At 47.0% G+C, this 20,043-nt stretch overlaps 1 protein-coding gene across 1 annotated transcript; it reads right to left on the bottom strand.

The window, feature by feature from the left end:
• Positions 1 to 743: 743 nt before the first annotated feature.
• LOC145360950 (zona pellucida sperm-binding protein 3-like) lies at positions 744 to 6,100 on the bottom strand. Its single transcript, XM_080216455.1, has 9 exons — positions 5,688 to 6,100; positions 2,213 to 2,323; positions 2,022 to 2,125; positions 1,753 to 1,930; positions 1,539 to 1,665; positions 1,370 to 1,458; positions 1,166 to 1,287; positions 959 to 1,093; positions 744 to 880 (listed from the first exon to the last, which is right to left on the bottom strand). The coding sequence occupies exons 1-9, from the start codon at positions 6,098 to 6,100 to the stop codon at positions 744 to 746; spliced, it is 1,416 nt and encodes a 471-aa protein (XP_080072581.1).
• Between the last annotated feature and the right edge of the window lie 13,943 nt (positions 6,101 to 20,043).

Raw genomic sequence — 20,043 nt, 5'->3', positions numbered from 1 at the left:
ATATCTGACTGATTTCATCGTCAGAATGCAGGGCGTTTACCTGATCCATTGATTTGGGAGATTGCTTAGTGTCATCCTGCAGGCTGCTTCCACTGTGTGCCATGCAGATAGTGCTCCCACACCAGAACAATTGCTAGATTTGTAATCATCTCAATTTAGCAGAGTGCTAATGTCAGCCAGCAATGGGCCATGTGAAGGGATTGTGGATGGACACTTGAACCAAAGCTGTAATGGGCAGATGTATCTGTGGCAGGGAGATTGGGGAGGATGTGGAGAGGTCGCTTTCTCCCTCATGTCACAGACAGTCCAGCAGTTCTACCCAATAGGACTCAGCCAGCTTGATCAGCAGAACATCCTCCCAGGTCAATTCCTCATCTCTGCATCCCTGAGTGAACAGAGTTCAGCAGCCAGGGAGGACAACTGGTTTAGTGATCTGCCCCTCTCCAGGGTGTGATCACCAGGGGAGAGATGAAGCACCCTCAGCTCCACATGGACACCCCCAGACCTGATCACACCCCCTCCCCTACACTGGGCTCTGAAACAGACAGAAAACCAGCAGCAGCCCATCAAATCCAGAGAGTTAGTGTTTCTCTCTCAACCCTCAGTAAACCAATCACTCAGCAGGCCCAGTTCTGTGCTGGGATTGGCTCAGCCCAGCCATCAGTCCCATGGAGCCATTGAACTAAGATGGAGGATGCATTGACCAATCAGCTCCCAGACACTAGAAACAAGGAGGCGGTGCTTTATTGATCATTTGATGACTGGTTGAACAGAGTTTGTTTGTGTTTCCTGTACAGGAACAAGGTGATCAATGAAGCAGAGATCAGAGAGACAGCTGTCACAGTCAGGCTCACAATCAGGACCACCTCAGACTCCACACCTACAAAGCAATGAGAAACCAATGGTTAGTGAAGCTAACACTGAGGGGGAAATGGAAACCAGCAGACAGCCAACTCACCCCCTGGAGACCTCTCCTCCATCCTTCCCTCAGCCTCATTCAGGGAGGCTGTTGCCAGCTTGGTCCCATCAGTATCCAGAATGGGCAGGGGTCCAAGTGAGGCCTCAGCCTCCCACTTCAATCCAGCTTCACTCTCTGCAATATCAACCATTCCAGTTAGAGAGAGGGAAGGGGGGAGCTCCCACATCTCGAGGATCAATGTCCTACCAGCTTCAGCTACAAGATCTCTCCTTCCCCTGGATCCAAATCCCAAATCCCTTGTGGTCCCACAGTTCCCCACATGGCAACAGGCACAAATGTCAAAGCTCGATTCCTCCAATGGGGTCCAGCTAAACAAGAGAAATCAGTCAACCAGGTTGTGCATCATTTCTCCACACAAACACATTCCTGAGGGAGAGAGGGGGAACTCACACATTCTGCATCTTCTGCCAAGTACAAGCTTTGTTCCTGGAATCTCTCCGATCCACTGGAACAACTCTCAGGTGACAGGTGATGAAAATCTGAGGGACACATTCAACACAAGTGCTTATTGAGTGACTCCCTCCCAACATGGAGAGCCCAATGATCAGCTTCCACTTACCAAGGAACGCTCATCCCCAAAGAAGCGGAAGGCATCCAGGTCAAAGCGGAGCTTATCCACCTCCCGCTCCTCTCCTGGCAACACAAAGGTTGAAAAGGAATCCTCAGCTTTGCTGTCCAGGAGGCAACTGAAGAAAGATGGGAAAAGAGACATGAAGTGAATCCAGAGAAGCCATTGTGATGGGAGGAGCTGGAGAAAGCAGAGAGCTCCTTACCCATTGGAGTCAATGATGCTGTAACTGGGCCTGGAGTCCTGGCCTGGCCTCAATGTAGCTACACAGCGGTCAATGTAGAGCTTCAGGGCCATGTGGTTGCTCATTGAAACAGAGGCCTCAATGTGAATGAGCTCACCCAGGTAGTAGACAGTCGAAGTGCGCTCTGTAAGCCAGTCACCTGAAGGACAAGAGGACAAGGGTTGGAGACAGTGGGTATAACTCCCAGTGAGTGAGGACAGGAAATCACTCACTATCCACCCATCACATACCATTCATCAGGCGCAGTGAGAATGACAGATGCCCTTCTCCAGACCTGGTGGAGCTGAATGGGATCCAGGTGGGTTTGATGGGGTCACTGCTCACATTGCCCTTCCTGGAAAGACAGTGGAGCCATTTTAGGACAAGGTCAGAGGTCACGAGCAGCTGGAGTTCTTATTGACAATCGAGGAAAGATTCTCACCTCAAATAACGACACTCAATGGGAACGACAGCTCCATTGGTTCTCACAATAACAGATCCACGATACTCTGGGCTGTGGCTCAGGTGGGTGCTGTAGATCAGGAAATCTCCACTCATCTGAAAGACAGCAGCTTAAGGAATGAAGAACTGATGTGAAATGAGAATGTTCTACACTGGGGTTAACAATGAACTCATCCCATTAGAACAATTCTTCGGGGGGGGATTGACAGGGTCAGTGTGAAGAGGCTGTGCCCCCCTCCTCCCCAGGCTGGCAAGAGTCTGTTGTGGCGGAGTCATCATGATGGAGATGCCAATGTTGGACTGGGGTAAACACAGTAAGAAGTCTGACAACACCAGGTTACAAACAGGCTATTGTTCACAAACTACCCAGCCTTCAGGAGAACAGTGACCACAACCCCACACAACCCTGTCACAGCAACCTCTGCAAGACATGCCGGATCATCGACATGGATGACATCACATGTGAGAATACCATCCACCAGGTACACGGGAAATACTCTTGCAACTCAGTCAATGTTGTCTACCTGATACGTTGCAGGAAAGGATGTCCCAAAGCATGGTACATTGGGGAGACCATGCAGACGCTACGACAACAGATGAACGAACATCGCTTGACAATCACCAGGCAAGACTGTTCCCTTCCTGTTGGCAAACACTAGAGGTCACGGGCATTTGGCCTCTGACCTTTGGTTAAGCGTTCTCCAAAGCAGCCTTCACAACACAACAGCGCAGAGTCGCTGAGCAGAGACTGATAGCCAAGTTCCACACACGAGGACAGCCTCAACAGGGATCTTGGGTTCATGCCGCACTATCTCACCCCCATGACTTGCCTGGGTTTGCATAACCTCACTGTCCTGTCTGGAGACATTGCGCATCTCTTTAACCTGGGCTTAATGCTCTTTCCACTCACATTGTCGGCCTCTTTAAGACTTGAACAGCAGGTTAGTTGTAAAGATTCACATTCTAATCAGTAATCTGTAAACTGTCTGTGCTTTATATGCTCTGTCTGAGGCCAGAACTCTGCATTCACCTGATGAAGGGGCAAATCTCAAAAGCTTGAGTTTACTAATAAATAAATTGGTTGGACTTAAACCTGGTGTTGTCAGACTTCTTACAGGGGAGGGGGGAAAGAGAAAAGGAGAGAGTCATCTCAGGACAGGGGTCAGTCATTTAGGATTAACGTGGTCAGGAATTTCTCCATCCGGCAGCGAATGAATCAAAGAACAAAGAACAAAGAACAGCCCGGCACGGGAAACAGGCCCTTCGGCCCAACGAGCCCATACTGCCATCTTAAAGCATTTTCCTACACCTACCTTGCCCCGTGTGTATGTGAATGGTACCCCTATTGTAACCAGATTCAGGGGAGAATAGTGTAGGGACAATTTGTTACACCAATCAGCCTAACAGCACATCTTTGGGGTGTGGGAGGAAACCGGAGCACCCGGAGGAAACCCACGCAACCACAGGGAGAATGTGCAAACTCCCACAGACACCGGCCCAAATCCATGTATCTGCACAGCAATCAGTGATAGTCACTGAGCTGTTGTGGTGCCCATCTGCTGGTCCAGGTTTAAGCACACACATCGACACAAAGTACTAGGCCACTCTCGAAACATCCAAGAGCAGCCCACGCACGACCCACCGTGTGCATGCCCCTCGTTTGACAACAAGGTGGACCGACACACCTGTGAATTAAAAGAGACAAAACATTAACATGTAGTATTACATTTCCAGTATCGTCCCGAGGCTCTGACCCTTTTTAAAACCGTCTCCTTATAACCCTCCATCCCTGTTTCACTCATGTGCCTATCTAAGGAAACCTTAAACAAGTCCAGTGTGCCTGCCTCCACCACCTTACTTTGTAGTGCATTCCATACCCCCATGACCCTGTGTGAAGAACCTCCCTCTAGTATCCAAATTATACTTCTCCCCCCCTCACCCTTAGATCGTGACCCCTTCTGATATTTGTCTCCAGTCTAGGAAAAAGCCTGCCACTGTTGACTCTATCTATACCCTTCATTATTTTATACACCTCTATCAGATCCCCCCTTAATCTCCGTCTTTCTAAGGAGAAGAGCCCCAGTTTACCCAATCTTACCTCATAACCAGTCCTTCCATACCAGGCAGCATCCTGGTAAACCTCCTCTGCACTCTCTCCAGGTCCTTCTGGTGGAAAGGTGACCAGAACTGGACACAGTACTCCAAATGCGGTCTAACCAACGTTCTGTACAACTGTAGCATCAGACACCAGCGCTTATACTCTATACCCCGCTCTACAAAGGCTAGCATTCCATAAGCTTCCTTCCCAACCTTCTCCGCCTGGCTTACCGCCTTCAGAGACTTGTGCACTTGCACTCCCAGGTCCCTCTGCATTTCTATACTCTGAATTGGTCTACCTTTTATCATGTAACTGCTCCCTACACTATTCCTTCCAAAATGCATCACCTCATTTGTCAGGATTGAATCCCATCTGCCATCTATCTGCCCAATATACCAGCCTATCTATATCCTGCTGTGTCACCTGACACTCCTCCTCACTATCCACCAATCCTGCCATATTGGGGTCATCTGCAGACTTGCTGATCACACCACGTACACTCCCTTCCAAGTCATTTATATATATTACAAAGAGAAGAGGTCCCAGTACTGAGCCCTGCAGCACACCACTGGTGACAGACCTCCAGCTAGAAAAGGACCCTTCCACTACAACTCTGTCTGTGGTATTCTCTCCAGCCCCAGAGAGCCGGGAATGGTCACTCACTGAGGATATTCAGGACAGAGGCATTTCTTTCTGGCCATTGAGGGAATCATGTTGTAAAGACAGGAACATGGAGGCTGTGGGAAGCTCAGTCCTGATCATAATGACTGGGGAACGGGCTGAAGGGCCTCATCTGGTTAGCAGTGTTGCTATGCAACCTCAGCCCTTGCTGCAAGGAGAGATCATTAGCACAAGACCAGAATTAACAGGGAAGGGATTCAATAAAAGCTTCAGTTCACAGGAAAAGGAGCTACAAGTTCTCAGGAATTGGGAGCAGGGAAATAGCACAGTTTGGAATCAGGGAGCCTTTTATTCCAATGACTGGGAAAGTGGGAAGTGTGGAGTTCCTCTTTAGTCCAATCCATCTCAACTCCCATTTCATTCAGATTCAACCCATTTCTATTCAACTGGACTGAAACTCAACCCTCAGTTGAGTTGATCTGAATGAGGGGGGAAATCAAACTGAAAAATCCTCAAAATAGGAAAAGCTGGGAGGAAGCAAAGAGAAGCTTCCAGAACAATGGGGTTGGAGAGACTCAGACCAGTGAAAGTCAAATCCTGAATAGAAAGCTAGTTTGGCCTTTAGAAAGCAGGAGACAGCTATCTCCTCAATATCAATGAGATCTGACCAAGTGTTGGAGTGAAGAGTGGGGAACAACCTCCAGCCCCAGCTCAGAGGCAGAGTTTGAGGATTCACATTCCCTGCAATCTGCTGCCACACTCATGGAGCCCATAGTCAAAGAGGACAGTGTGGTTCTGAGAGTAGATCCTGGTTGGCCGACAACCTGCTGTCCCCAGGGTCAGATCAGCAGCTTTAACCAGGTGCCTGGTTCCAAATAAATCCAGCTGGACCCTGAGCAGCAGCTTGTCCTCTCCACACTGCACCCTCACACTCTGCACTGGAGACACACCTTGACCCTCAGACACACGCAAATGGGAATCAAAGGGAGGCCCAGGAGGAGGGAGTGTCTGAGGCCTCGGGGTGGCTTTGACTATTCCCCATGGAAACTGTTGCCACGTATCAGAGCAACAAACAGCTCCAACTAACACCAGCACTGGGAAGAAACCCCTCACTCCAAAATCCCCCATCATAACAAACAACTCAAGCATCCCTTGAGGCACCAAGTAACACCTTTTATACACACAGCCCACACTCAGCTGACAGCAATTTACACACACACACCCCCCGGGGCTTTTTTTAACCAATCAGGTTGTTTTTTCCCAATGATATAGACTGTATTTTTTAATTTTTTTTTACAGAGTCAAAATTTTATTTCCAAATGCAGCAAAGTTGACATTTCCATTCGAATCCCAGTCGTTCTTTTGGGTGGGTTGATCCAAGCAAACAAACTTAAATTACGTTCGGACAAAGAAAAAGGGGGCGGCTCCCCAAAAGGAGGGGGAACGGCCCGAACAGAAACAAAGGAAACTTAAAACGAGTCAAATCAAAATGTGATTCTCGGGGTCTATAAGGCACCTCAGCGAGGCGCAGGAAGGGCTCCACGCACACGGAATAGAGTTGGCCGGACAAGGGGCAGCCCTGCCGTACCCCTCTCCCGAAGCGAAGGGGCACCGTCAGCGACCCGTTAACCTTAATCAGACACTCTGCGGCAGAGAAAGGTTTCATGATACAAAAGATAAAGACAGTGGGAATGGGGAGAGTAAAGAAACGGAAAGGGTGCGATTTTCCCAGCCGGCTGCGCTGCTCGAGTCGCTCAGTGAGCCGGGTAATGTCAGCGGGAGGGAAACAAACGGGATTGGCGACGAGCGTCCAGCCAGTGGCGATCTTCCCAGACCATTTTATTGGATGTTATCAGCCTGGCGCTGGGGAAGAGCGTGAGGCTGATTCCAACATTCAGGAGCTGCTCTGGATCTATTCAGCCCAGGACCCAATCGTCTGGGTTAGCAAAAGTTTCCCACCCCGCCAGTGCAGTTCACAGAGTCACAGAGATTTACAGCATGGAAACAGGCCCTTTGGCCCAACTAGCCCATGCTGCCCTTTTGTTTTAAACCCCACGCTAGTGCCAATTGCCCATGGAACTATCTAAATGCTTTTTAAAAGACAAAATGATCCTGCCTCTACTATTACCTCTGGCAGCTTGTTCCAGACACTCACCACCCTCTGCCAGAAAAAATTCCCCCTCTGGACACTTTTTGTATCTCTCCCCTCTCACCTTAAACCGATGCCCTGTAGTTTTAGACTCCCCTACATTTGGGAAAAGATATTGACTGTCTCGCTGATCTGTGCCCCTCATTATTTTACAGACCTCTCTAAGATCACCCCTCAGCCTCCTACGCTTCAGAGAAACAAGTCCCAGTCTATCCAGCCTCTCCTTATAACCCAAACCATCGAGTCCCAGTAGCATCCCAGTAAATCTTTTTTGCACTCTTCCCATTTTAATAATACCCTCTCTATAATAGAACGTGGAATCGTTGTGGGTAGAGATTAGGAACAGCAAAGGGAGGAAGACGCTGGTGGGTGTCATCTATAGGCCCCCGAATAATGATCTGGAGGTGGGGCGGGCTGTTAACGCGCAAATAAGTGCGGCGTGCAGGAATGGGACGGCCGTCATTATGGGGGATTTCAATCTGCATATTGATTGGTCGACCCATGTTGGACACGGTGGGCTCCAGGAGGAGTTCTTGGAATGCTGCCGGGATAGTTTCCTTGAACAGTGTGTGTTGGAGCCGACGAGGGAGCGAGCTATCTTGGATCTGGTGTTATGTAATGAGGCGGGTAGAATTAGGGACCTTGCGGTTAAGGATCGTCTTGGGGAGAGTGATCATTGTATGGTGGAGTTTCTGGTGCAGATGAAGGAGGAGAAAGTGGTTTCCCGGACACGCGTCCTTTGTTTGAACAGAGGGGAGTACGGTAGGATGAGAGAGGAATTGGCGAATGTGGACTGGGGGAGCGTGTTGGAAGGTAGGTCTGCTGAGGAGCAGTGGAGGATCTTTAAGGAGATCTTTCTTGGTGCTCAGCAGAAATTTATTCCAATGGTCAAAAAGGACCGTAGGAGGAGAGGTAATAAGCCGTGGATAACAAAGGAGGTGAAGGAAAGTGTTAAATTCAAAGCGGATGCGTTTAGAGTAGCTAAGAGCAGTGGGCGAGAAGAGGATTATAGAACATAGAACATAGAACATTACAGCGCAGAACAGGCCCTTCGGCCCACGATGTTGCGCCGACCAGTTACAAAAACAATGACCCACTAGCCTATACCAATCCCTTTTCGTCCATAAACCTATCCAGAGATCTCTTAAACGCCCCCAAACTAGACGCATTTACAACTGCAGCAGGCAGGGCATTCCAATCCCTCACCACCCGCTGGGTAAAGAACCTACCCCTGACATCCGTCCTGTAGCTACCCCCCCTTAATTTAAAGCCATGCCCCCTCGTGCTAGCTTTCTCCATCCGAGGAAAAAGGCTATCACTATCCACCCTATCTAAACCTCTAATCATCTTATATGTTTCAATAAGATCCCCTCTTAGCCGCCTTCTTTAAATGTTTAAATGTTTAAATGTCAACAAAGATTGACAAAGAATTTGATAAAGAAGGGTAGGAGAAACTATGAAGCTGGGCTAGCGCTTAATATAAAAAAGGATAACAAGAGTTTTTATAAATATATAAAAAGGAAGAGGCTGGCGAGGGTGAAAGTTGGACTCTTAGAGAATGAGAAGGGGGACTTAGTGGTAGGGGATGGAGAAATGGCTGAGGTCTTGAATAACGTTTTTGTTTCGGTCTTCACGGAGAAGGATGTGAATAATTTGCCGGATGTTAGAGATGGAAAGGTAGTAGGAGTGGAGGGTCTCAATGACATTACTGTTACTAGAGAGGCGGTGCTCGACAGACTGGAGGTGCTGATTGTGGACAAGTCCCCAGGACCGGATGGAATGCATCCGAGGGTTCTGAAAGAAATGGCGGAGGTGATAGTGGATGCCTTGGTGGTTATTTTCCAAACGTCGCTGGATTCCGGGGAAGTGCCGGAAGATTGGAAAACGGCTAATGTTACGCCATTGTTTAAGAAGGGTGGCAGGCAAAAGGCAGGGAATTATAGGCCGGTTAGTTTAACGTCTGTTGTAGGTAAAATGTTAGAATCCGTCATCATGGAGGAAATAGTGAGACATCTTGAGGGGAATTGCTTGATAGAGCAGACGCAGCACGGTTTCATTAAGGGGAAGTCGTGTCTGACAAATTTACTGGAGTTCTATGAGGATGTGTCTAGGGCGGTGGATAGAGGAGAGCCGGTGGATGTGGTCTTTCTTGACTTTCAGAAGGCGTTTGACAAGGTACCTCACAAGAGGTTATTGCAGAAGGTTAGGGGACATGGAGCTGGGGGTAGGGTGTTAGCGTGGATAGAGGACTGGTTGTCAAATAGGAGGCAGACAGTGGGGGTCAACGGGTGCTATTCGGATTGGCGGTTGATGACTAGTGGAGTGCCCCAGGGGTCGGTGCTGGGGCCTCAGCTATTTACCATTTATATAGATGATCTGGAGGAGGGAACTGAGTGTATGGTGTCGAAATTTGTTGATGACTCCAAGATTGGTGGAACGGCAAATTGCACGGAGGGTGTGGAGAGTCTGCAGAAGGATCTAGATAGGCTGGGCGAATGGGCCAGGAACTGGCAAATGGAGTTTAATGTTGGCAAGTGCGAGGTGGTCCACTTTGGTAGGAATAATGGTAGGAAGGACTATTACTTACGTGGCGAAAAACTGCAGCAGGCGACGGTGCAGAGGGACCTCGGGGTCCTTGTGCATGAGTCGCAAAAACCCAGCTTGCAGGTGCAGCAGGTGGTCAGGAAGGCGAATGGGATGCTGGCCTTCATAGCGAGGGGGATTGAATATAAAAGTAGGGAGGTCTTGCTGCGGCTGTATAGGGCATTGGTGAGGCCGCAGCTGGAGTACTGTGTGCAGTTTTGGGCGCCGTACTTACGCAAGGATATTTTGGCCTTGGAGGGAGTGCAGAGGAGGTTTACTAGGCTGATACCGGAGTTGAGGGTGTTGAGCTATGAGGAGAGGCTGAATAAACTAGGCTTGTACTCGTTAGAGTTTAAAAGAATGAGGGGAGATCTCATTGAGACGTATAAGATGATGAATGGGATGGATAGGATAGAGGTGGAGAGACTCTTCCCGCTCAGAAAGGACAGTAGGGCTAGAGGGCACAGCCTCAAGATAAAGGGGGGGCGTTTTAGAACAGAGTTGAGAAAGAATTTCTTCACTCAAAGGGTGGTGAATCTCTGGAATTCTCTGCCCGTTGAAGTGGTGGAGGCTGCCTCGCTCAATATTTTTAAGACGCGGGTTGATGGGTTTTTGATAAGCGAGGGGATTAAGGGTTATGAGGAGAGGGCGGGAATGTGGAACTGAGACACGACAGATCAGCCATGATCTTATTGAATGGCGGGGCAGGCTCGAAGGGCTAGATGGCCTACTCCTGCTCCTATTTCTTATGTTCTTATGTTCTAATAGAGTGACCAGAACTGCACACAGTGTTCCAAGTATGGCCTTACCAATGTCTTGTACAACTTCAATAAGACGTCCCAACTCCTGTATTCAATGTTCTGACCGATGAAACCAAGCATGCCGAATGCCTTCTTCACCACTCTGTCTACTTTCAAGGAGCTATGAACATATACCCCTGGATGTCTTTGTTCTGTAACTCTCCCCAGTGCCCTACCATTAACTGAGTAAGTCCTGTCCTGGTTCAATCTACCAAAATGCATCATCTCGCATTTGCCTCAATTAAACTCCATCTGCCACTCGTCAGCCCACTGGCCCAACTGATCGAGATTGCATTGCACTCAGAGAGAACTCTCCTCACTGTCCACCGTGCCAACAATCTTGGTGTTATCGGCAAACTATCTAATCATGCGTCCGATATTCACATTAATATAAACGACAAACAAGTGTCTACACAAGTGGGGGCCATGTCTGGTCCCCCATTAATGTGGGCTAGACCTGATGGTCTCACTGGAAGGACGAGAGCCCATTGAGGCTCCCCGGGGAGTTCGGGGCCAGGGGATGCCTGGGAGATGAATACACACACAGTAGCCCCCTCAGCACGCTGCTGCCCGCCTCTCGAGTGGGATTAGCCCCCCACACCGACCAGCGTAAATCCCCTGACAGCCCCTGTCTGTACAGAGTGCCAGAAATTCATTAAACTGAGCTCTCCTAAAACACAGGTGGCAAAAACTACCATGTTCATGACCATTGGGCACTGGCACGGTGGCACAGTCGTTAGTACTGTTGCCTCACAGTGCCAGAGGCCCAGGTTCAATTTCCAGCTTGGGTCACTGCCTGTACAGAGTCTGCACATTCTCCCCGTGTCTGCGTGGGTTTCCTCCGGGTGCTAAGGTTTCCTCTCAGTGCCTGAAAGATGTGCTGGTTAGGGTGCATTGGCCAGGCTAAATTCTCCCTCTGTGTACCCGAACAGGCACCAGAGTGTGGTGACTAGGGGGTTTCCACAGTAACTTCATTGCAGTGTTAATGTAAGCCCACTTGTCACACCAGTAAATAAACTGAAACTTTTTTTTGGTGATAATTGTACCCAAGATGTCTCCAGGTGGGACTGGTTACCCGGCAACTGTCGGAATGGAACAGGAAGGAATAAAGATAGCAATGAGACAAAATGAAAGCAGCAGAAAAGCTGGAATGAAGGTGGAGAGTCTGATGTGAAATTGTTGAACTCAGAGCTGAGTCCAGAATGTTGTCGAGAGTCCATTTGAAAGAGGAGCTGCTGTTCCTCCAGCTCGCGTAGAGCTTCATCCCAACACTGTCACAGGACAAGGACAGCAAGGTCAGAGTGTCCGCAAGGTGGGGGATTGAAATGACAAACCACAGGAAGCTCAGGGTCACCAGCCCAAGTGACCAGAAAATCCCACCCAACCTTAAACAATTTATTGGAGTTGTTTGAAGAAGTAAAATGTGCCGTGAATAAAGGGGAACCAGTGGATGTGCGGTACTTAGGTTTCCTGAAGGTATTTAATAAAGTGCCACATCAAAGACTATGGTGAAAAATAAAAGTTCCTGGTGTGGAACGGACCGGGGAAATGTTCCATTTTACTGTGGGAGAAAAAGTGTTGGATTGGAACGAAGAACAATACAGGAACAAGCCCTTTGGCCCACCGAGTCTGCAACAATTAATCCTTATTTAGACCATGACTTGTTTCCCATGTGCAGTTTCTATCTCTCTGTTCACCTCCCGTTCATGTGTCTATCAAGATACGCCTTGAATGTTGCTAATGTGCCTGATTCCACCACCTTCTCCAGCAGCGAGTTCCAGGCACCCATCACTCTCTGTGTGAAAAACTTCCTCTACACATCTTCTCGAAACTTCACCCCCTCACCTCGGACTTGTGCCCTCTTGTAGTTGATTCTTCCACCCTTGGAAAAAGCCTCTGACTATCCACCCAATCTCTGCTTCTCATGATTTTGTCAGGTGTGTCCCTCGGACAATCCCTGATGCACCAACAGAATTGCTAGCCAATTCCTGCTCCGCCGTTGGGACCCCGGGCGTTAGGGATTCAATTCTGCCCAGTGTGTCTGACCAGCTGAGACATGGAAAAGGTTTCAGTTCAGGAAAATGCAGCAAATCAGATCTTCAACTGAGCCCGAGAGAGAGAAAAACCAATGAACAGAACAGAAGGATTTGGAGAATGAGTGAAATACAGAAGATGTGACTATTTTCAATCCATGAAATCTCTCTAATCCAGGCCAATCATCAGTACTGGGGAAAGAACTGGGTAGCACGATGACACAGTGGTTAGCACTGCTGCCTCACTGCGCCACGGACCCAGGTTCAATTCGCAGCTTGGGTCACTGTCCTTGCAGAGTTGCACATTCTCTCTGTGTCTGCATGGGATTCCTCTGGGTGTTCCGGTTTCCTCCCACAGTCTGAAAGACATGCTTGTTCGGTGTATTGGCCATGCTAAATTATCCCTCAGTGTCCCCGAACAGGCACCTGAATGTGGTGACTACATTTTCACAGTAGCTTCATTGCAATGTTAATGTAAGCCTACTCGTGACCCTCAAAATAGTGGAGGCAGGGGAGGCAATGGCCCAGTGATATTAACACGATGCTATGAATCCAGAAACTCAGCTAATGTTCTGGGGATCCAGATTCGAATCCCACCACGGCAGATAGTGGAATCTGAATTCATTAAAAAATATCTGGAATGAAGAATCTACTGATGACCATGAAACCATTGTCAATTGTCGGAAAACCCACCCGGGTCACAAATTTCCTTTCGGGGAGGAAATCTACCTTCCTTTCCCGGCCTGGCCTACATGTGACTCCAGAGCCACAGTCATGTGGTTGACTCTCAACTGCCCTCTGAAATGGCCTAACAAGCCATTCAGTTCAAGGGCAACTAGGGATGGGCAAGAAATGCTGAGCAGCCAGTGATGGCCATGTCCCACAGAGGAATCAAAAAAACTCAACACTGAATTCAGAGTAAACGGTGCAGCTCGATAATCAGTCCCAAATGTTTGATGTTATTCATTCATGGGATGTGGACATCATTGACTGGGCCAACATTCAGAGGGAGATCATGCCTAACGAATTTGATAGTATTTGTTGAGAAGGTGACCAGTTGTGTAGAGCAGTTGATGGAGTTGAAATGGATTTCCCAAAGCCTTTGACAAGGTCCCACATGGGAGAATTATAAAGAAATCAAATGCAGATGGGATATAGTGTAACTTTAATAAAGTGGATTCAAAATTGGCTCAGTTGTGGAGGGGGATAAGAAAAGGCTGCCTTTGTGACTGGAAACCAGTGTCCAGTTGTGACGACAGGGATCTGAGCTGTGTCCCCTATTATTTATCATTTAATTAAAAGACAGGGAGCACTACTGGGGGGGTAGGATGAGTAAGTTTGCCGATGACACAGAGATTGGTCGGGAGGTTAACAGTGAGATTGTGTATCTTCAGCTACAGCAAGATATAGACGGGATGGTCAAATGGGCGGATAAGTGGCAGATGGAATTTAACCCTGAAAAGTGTGAGGCGATACACATTGGAAGGAGTAATTTGTTAAGGAATTATTCAGTGAACGACATGACACTAGGAAGTTCCTGAAGCACAAAGGGACCTTGGCGCGTTTGTCCACAGATCTCTGAAAGCTCAAAGGCATGTTAGTAAGATGGTGAAAAAGGCATTTGGGACATTTGCTTTTCTCATTCCAGGGATAGATGACAAAAGCTGGGAAGTCATGTTGGAGTTGTCTTGATTTGGTGAGGCCACAGCTAGAATACTGTGTGCAGTTCTGGTCGCCACTTTATAGGAAGGTCACCACCTCGTGGAACCCAGCTGGTGATAGTCAGGAGGCTGCCCCTGCCTGTGCGACTGAACTCAAACACATACCCGGAAGGCAGTGCAGTACCAGCATCAATGTTTATGCCTTAAGGGTCCACAATGGGCACCCCCGCGCTCCCACCGGTATGCTCTCCCTGCCTACCATGGCCAGTTTGTTATTGGTAGGCAACCCATTGAGGTGGCGCTTGACACCAAGGATGGTGTTGGGTTGCCATCGTCCAGACTCATGGGAACGCTGGTTATTGGGAGGGGGTGGGGAGCTGGGATGAATAATTGGACAAAATGTTTCTCTCTCTCTGCCACCATCCAATGACCCCCATCCCAACCCCATGACCCCCCCATCCACCATCATTTTGAAACTCCTGCTGAAAAAAACAGTTTTTACACTAATTCAGCTCTTAGAATCTGTTTGGGAGAATCCCACCCAGGGTGTGCGTGAAGTTTTAAAGTTATTTTTCAATCTCCAATACCATGAAGTCAATCTTAATTCATAAAGAAATGATTGCCCTCTATTCATTGGACGAGTTGTCCATCTGGTGAACAAATAGCATCTACAGAACCCAATAATCACCAATCTTCATTGTGGCTCAGTTATCATGTGGATGGTTTTTACCTGAGATCTCTGCGTCTTTTCCATGGCACGTTAAGACAAACACATGCCGAGGTAGATGGTGACACAGTAGTATCGTCACTAGATTTGTAACCCAGAAACCCAGGTACAAATCCCACCACGGCCACTGGTGAAAATTTGATACAATGAAAATCTAGAATTAAAAGTCTAACAATGACCATGAAATGATTGCCAATTGTTGGAAAAACCTATTTGGTTCACTAATGACCTTTAGGGATGGAAATCTGCCATTTTTACCCGGTCTGGCCAACATGAGACTGCAGATCTCCAGGTGTGTGGGTGACTCTCAAATGTGCTCTGAAATGAGGGGCAGTTTGGGATGGACAATAAATGCTGGTTGCAGCCAGCAACACCCACATCACATAAATGAATAAAAAATATACAACAAGAGAAAGAACAAGCAGATTATTTGATCCAGGTGGAAAGTTGTTTGTTTATCTTATTTTATTAACATGTTAAAGGTTGGAATGATTTATCCAGTTTCTCGCATGAAGTCAAAATGCTGCATATTTGTTGAAGCTAACAATGAAATAGCAATCGATTACGGGATGTTTTGCTCTTTGTTTCTATTCCCGGAGCCAGCTGGGCATGTTTTAATTTCTATTTGTTTCCCCAGCAACATTTCAAGATCAGAGTGATGGGATATTTCAGCACAGACTTTAATTCGTTACGGAATTTATTCTGAGTTGCTGCATAAATGCAGGTATTTGTGCAAGAACTCAAAAGCTGAAGCATAAAACCGATTTCTTGGAGGACATCAAAAATGCCAAATGATGCATTATTTTGCATCATGATAATTCGCAAGTATATAGAATTCACCAGAAACATCACCCAGAGCAAGATAAAATTTCCCGAGATGACAAAGAGTAAAATGATGGATTTTCTTCGCTTCTCAATTTCAGGATCACTGGGATTCTTCCCACTGCTGTGGAGCCGGAGTCTCCTCCGGGCCCCGCTCGACACCAGAATGTGTCTAACAGTCAGCGCATTGAGCAGAAGGATCAGAAAGAAAGGAACAAACGGAGTTAAAATATAATGTATTGTTTCTACTGCTCCCCATACCCTTGAAAAAAGAAAGGTGTCTAACACGTTACAAAACCAAGGAACGTTAAACAGTAGATATTCACTGGTCAAATTAAAATACCAGAAAGTATTTTTCAATAAGAACAGCACCGTCACGCTTCCCACAACTATGGTCGCTGTTCTCTCTGTGCAATATTTTGCTTTCAACTTCTGACAACAAATTGCCACAAATCGATCAAAGGTAAAAGCAACTGTGTACCAGACTGAACAGTCAGTTATTGCATAAAGCAGGACGCCGTGTATATTACATAATTTAATGTTCCGTACAAAAAGGAAGTGTGTGACGTGAGCAATGGGAATCTGTCTGAGTATCACATCAACTATAATAACCAGTAGATCTGCCACTGCCATGGAAACCAGGTATCGAGCGACACATTTCGAGAGACCACATCGTCCTTGAGATAGAATCACAATCGTCACTAAGTTCACTGTAAGGGAGTTTGCAAAAGAAAAAGCAGCAGTATTCAATGAGATTTCAGTCTGAAATTAGAATTTTCATGACTACATATACTGAGAGTGTCTTCTTTGTGAGAGTTTCTCCTGTTGGAGACAGGCATTGCAAAAACAGCAATGGACTGTGAAATAAAGAACCAAACAGGATCAAACTATTCATAATAGATACAGAATCTAAGTTCTTAAAGTTAAAATGCATTTATTAGTGTCACAAATACACTTACATTAACACTGCAATGAAGTTACTGTGAAAAATCCCCAAGTCACCACACTTCTGCACCTGTTCGGGGACACTGAGGGAGAATTTAGCACGGCCAATGCACCAAACCAGCACGACTTTCACAATCTGCTGCAAACGTTAAGAAATGTCATTCCTGAGATGGGGGATTGCTGCTCCATCTTGTAGAAAATAACAAGCTATTGTTGGTGAAAGCAGCAATCACCCAAACTTGGAAAGAACTGAAAGCTGTGTAGAATTGGGCTTTCACTGGAATAGATATCAGGCTGCTGTTGCCTGGGAGGGAGATTTGTGATGTGGATATTCCTGTGATCACTGCTCACCGATTGTTCGAGGATAGTGCACAAATGTGGAAACAGTACGGGTTCACAGTCCAGTTCAGCGCTGGGGCATCAAACTCTCCTCCTCCCCACACTCCATTGAGACAGAGCTTGTCCAGGGAACAGCTTTGCCGAGGCAGATTGTTCAGGGGAGATTAAAGTTGGCATTATTGGAAGAGGAACATAGAAATCTCAGCATCCTTGCCAACAGAGCCACATCAGGCAACATCCATGGACAACTTATCCAATTACTGTGTGAAAAATGATCGGGTATTTTGCTACACTTTCAGACTAACTCAGAAACGTGGAGGTGAAACGTGCTACTTCTAGATGCGGTGCCCCGTGTGATGATGCACGCACAAGCCCAGTCCCATTTCCCAGCACTTCCTGCATTGTGTTGGATGCAATGGTGTTTGCAGTGTTCCTCTAAATGCTTCTTAAGTGTTGTGAAGGGGAGAGGGAGGGGGCCGGGTAAGATGCTGTGTCGGCAAATCCGTGCAAATTCAGTGGTCTCCTTCTGCACGGCAGGGATTTGATGTTCAACTCTTTGTCTGCATATTTATCACAACTCTGTCACATTGCTGCTCTACATCTGAAAATGTGTGCAGAATAAAGACTTGGAAATGCAAATAAAGTCTTGAAAACATAACTGAGCAAATAGCAACATGCAGTTTTACATCAAGCATTGAGTCCAAATGATGTGTTAAACTATCAAAGCTTGCTATGTCCTGGTACAGCAAGCATCAGAATTTTATTCCGTGTCCTGGCTTGGGAATATACTGCTGTTCCTTCATGGTTTCCGAGTAAAAGTCCGTGGATTCTGGAATTGTTGGCGTTCCGATATCACAAAATATAGCAGCAGAGCAAAAGCTGCTTCATCTGCACTGTCCCAAGAGCAAGAACGATTGGACAATAAATGCTGAACACACAGATGCCCACGCCAATTCAGTAAAAGAATGAAACATCTGGCAAAGTGAGGAGGTGATGGTGTAACAAACAGAATTAGGCAGATATGTTCCAGTGTGACACATGGAGACAGATACATAGAACACACTGAACATGGCAAATTGTGATTTAGCTCACAAAATCTCTGTCAATCCAATATGTTTACCATAAATACTGGTTATATGGAAGAGCGTACATAACTGTCGGAGATTAATTGATCAATGATTATTACTTTTACAGAACATTCGTTATTTTATTGAGAGTTTATCTAATGTCAGCTGAGTCTGTGGGCACCTGGATTAAAATGTGGCCCAGCGGGAACTTTTCCAATAAGTTCATACTTCATGTTTCTTCACCATCAACAGCACTAATTCAGCATATGTTACTTACCAGGACCATCAATGAGCTGAGAGAGTGAAAGGAATCCGGAAGTACAGAGGAGAAATGCCACAGTTAAACATGATGCATGGAGTTAACAGCGACACTTACAGGGAACGCCAAGAGCAGCGATGATGGGATAATATATCTTCTGCACTTCCCAGAGTGTGTATAGCACACGGATGGTTATTGAGGATTCCCGAAGCATGTTTGGACTTTGGCAGCAGAGAGTGAACCAGTCAGCACTCGAGGTTACTGAGGCATTGTGGAAGGACATTGAAAGAAGCCTCACATTTATGTGGGAGTGGAATCCACAGAGAGGAGTTTCTCTGAGGATTAAAATTACTGACAATGAATAAACAAACACAATGTTTTCAATATTTCAATTCTAACCCTCTGAGATTTTCAAAAATGCAGCTAAGCAGACACTGGACGGACAGAAAGGGAAAGCATTCAACAAATAACAACAACCAAAGAACAAAGAATTTACAGGGCAGGAACAGCCCTTTGGCCCTCCAAGCCTGTACCGACCATGCTGCCCGACTGAACTCAAACCCTCTCCCCTTCCGCAGATCATATCCTCTATTCCCATTCTATTCATGGATTTTTCAAGACGCCCCTTAAAACTCACTGTTGTATCTGCTTCCATTCCTTCCCCCAGCAATGGGTTCCAAGCATCCACCACCATCTGTGTCAAAAATCTGCCTCGTATATCTCCTTTAAACCTTGCCCCTGGCACCTTAAACCTCTGCTTCCTCGTAAGTGACTCTTGCACCCAGGGAAAAAGCTTCTTACTGTCCACCTTGTCCATGCCTCACAATCTTGTTGTTCATCCATCAGGACCTCGACACCATGAGTCATTTTGAGGCTGGTTGCGGTGTGTCCGAAGATGACTGATCAGGGCCAATTCGGGTAAGGAATGTCCTGGCACATATTGGGCAGATTTGTGTGGGCACTGTAGTTGTTGCGCTGGTGGCTCTGGATTTGTGCAACTGGTGTTTAAGTTGTGCTTCAGCACTGCACCTTGCTTCATAAGCTTGACAGCCTTTGTGGGTGAGGCAGCAGCAGGTAGGGCGGTTTTGTGCCAGTCTTTCCCAGGTGGTCGTGTTTATGTCAAGCGACTTCAGGGAGGACTTTAGTGTGTTTTTGTAATGTTTCCTCTGCCCTCCATGCAAGCGTCTTCCAGCAGAGAGTTCCCCAAAAAGGAGCTGCTTGGATATGCGCTCGTCCAGCAAATGGATGATGTTAGCGCGAGTGGGCGGACACGATCACTCCGGACTCAGGGTCAGGTTCAACAGCGGGACAGCTTTATTTTAACGTCGACGGAGGTGCAGTCAGGACAGACAGACCAAACTGCCCCGAAAGCACTCTAAAGACCCGCCGCAATGGGTTACAGTTATACCTGAACTTCAATACATTGTACAATTCAAATACTAATGTTTTGTTTCCAGTATTCGACTGTGACCATCCTGTTTCGATGTCTTCAAGTATTGTAACGATGTTTTTAAGTGTGTGTTAATGGTTTCTGTCTGATGGGTTTATTAATGGTCTAGAATCTCCGGGGTTTGAACAATGGGTGTTTGACTGATCTCAGGAAGTTTGTGGGGCCAGGGATGCTTCCTTAGTTATGCTAATCCTTAGGTTTCTCCATAGAGGGTTGCTTGATTAGAGCAGAGGTGCTGATTTGGTTGGATGGGGGTG

This window comes from Carcharhinus amblyrhynchos, chromosome 33 (assembly GCF_965287045.1).
Source record: "Carcharhinus amblyrhynchos chromosome 33, sCarAmb.v2.hapA, whole genome shotgun sequence".
Lineage (NCBI taxonomy): Eukaryota > Metazoa > Chordata > Chondrichthyes > Carcharhiniformes > Carcharhinidae > Carcharhinus > Carcharhinus amblyrhynchos.
This window is presented reverse-complemented; position numbering and strand designations above follow the sequence as displayed.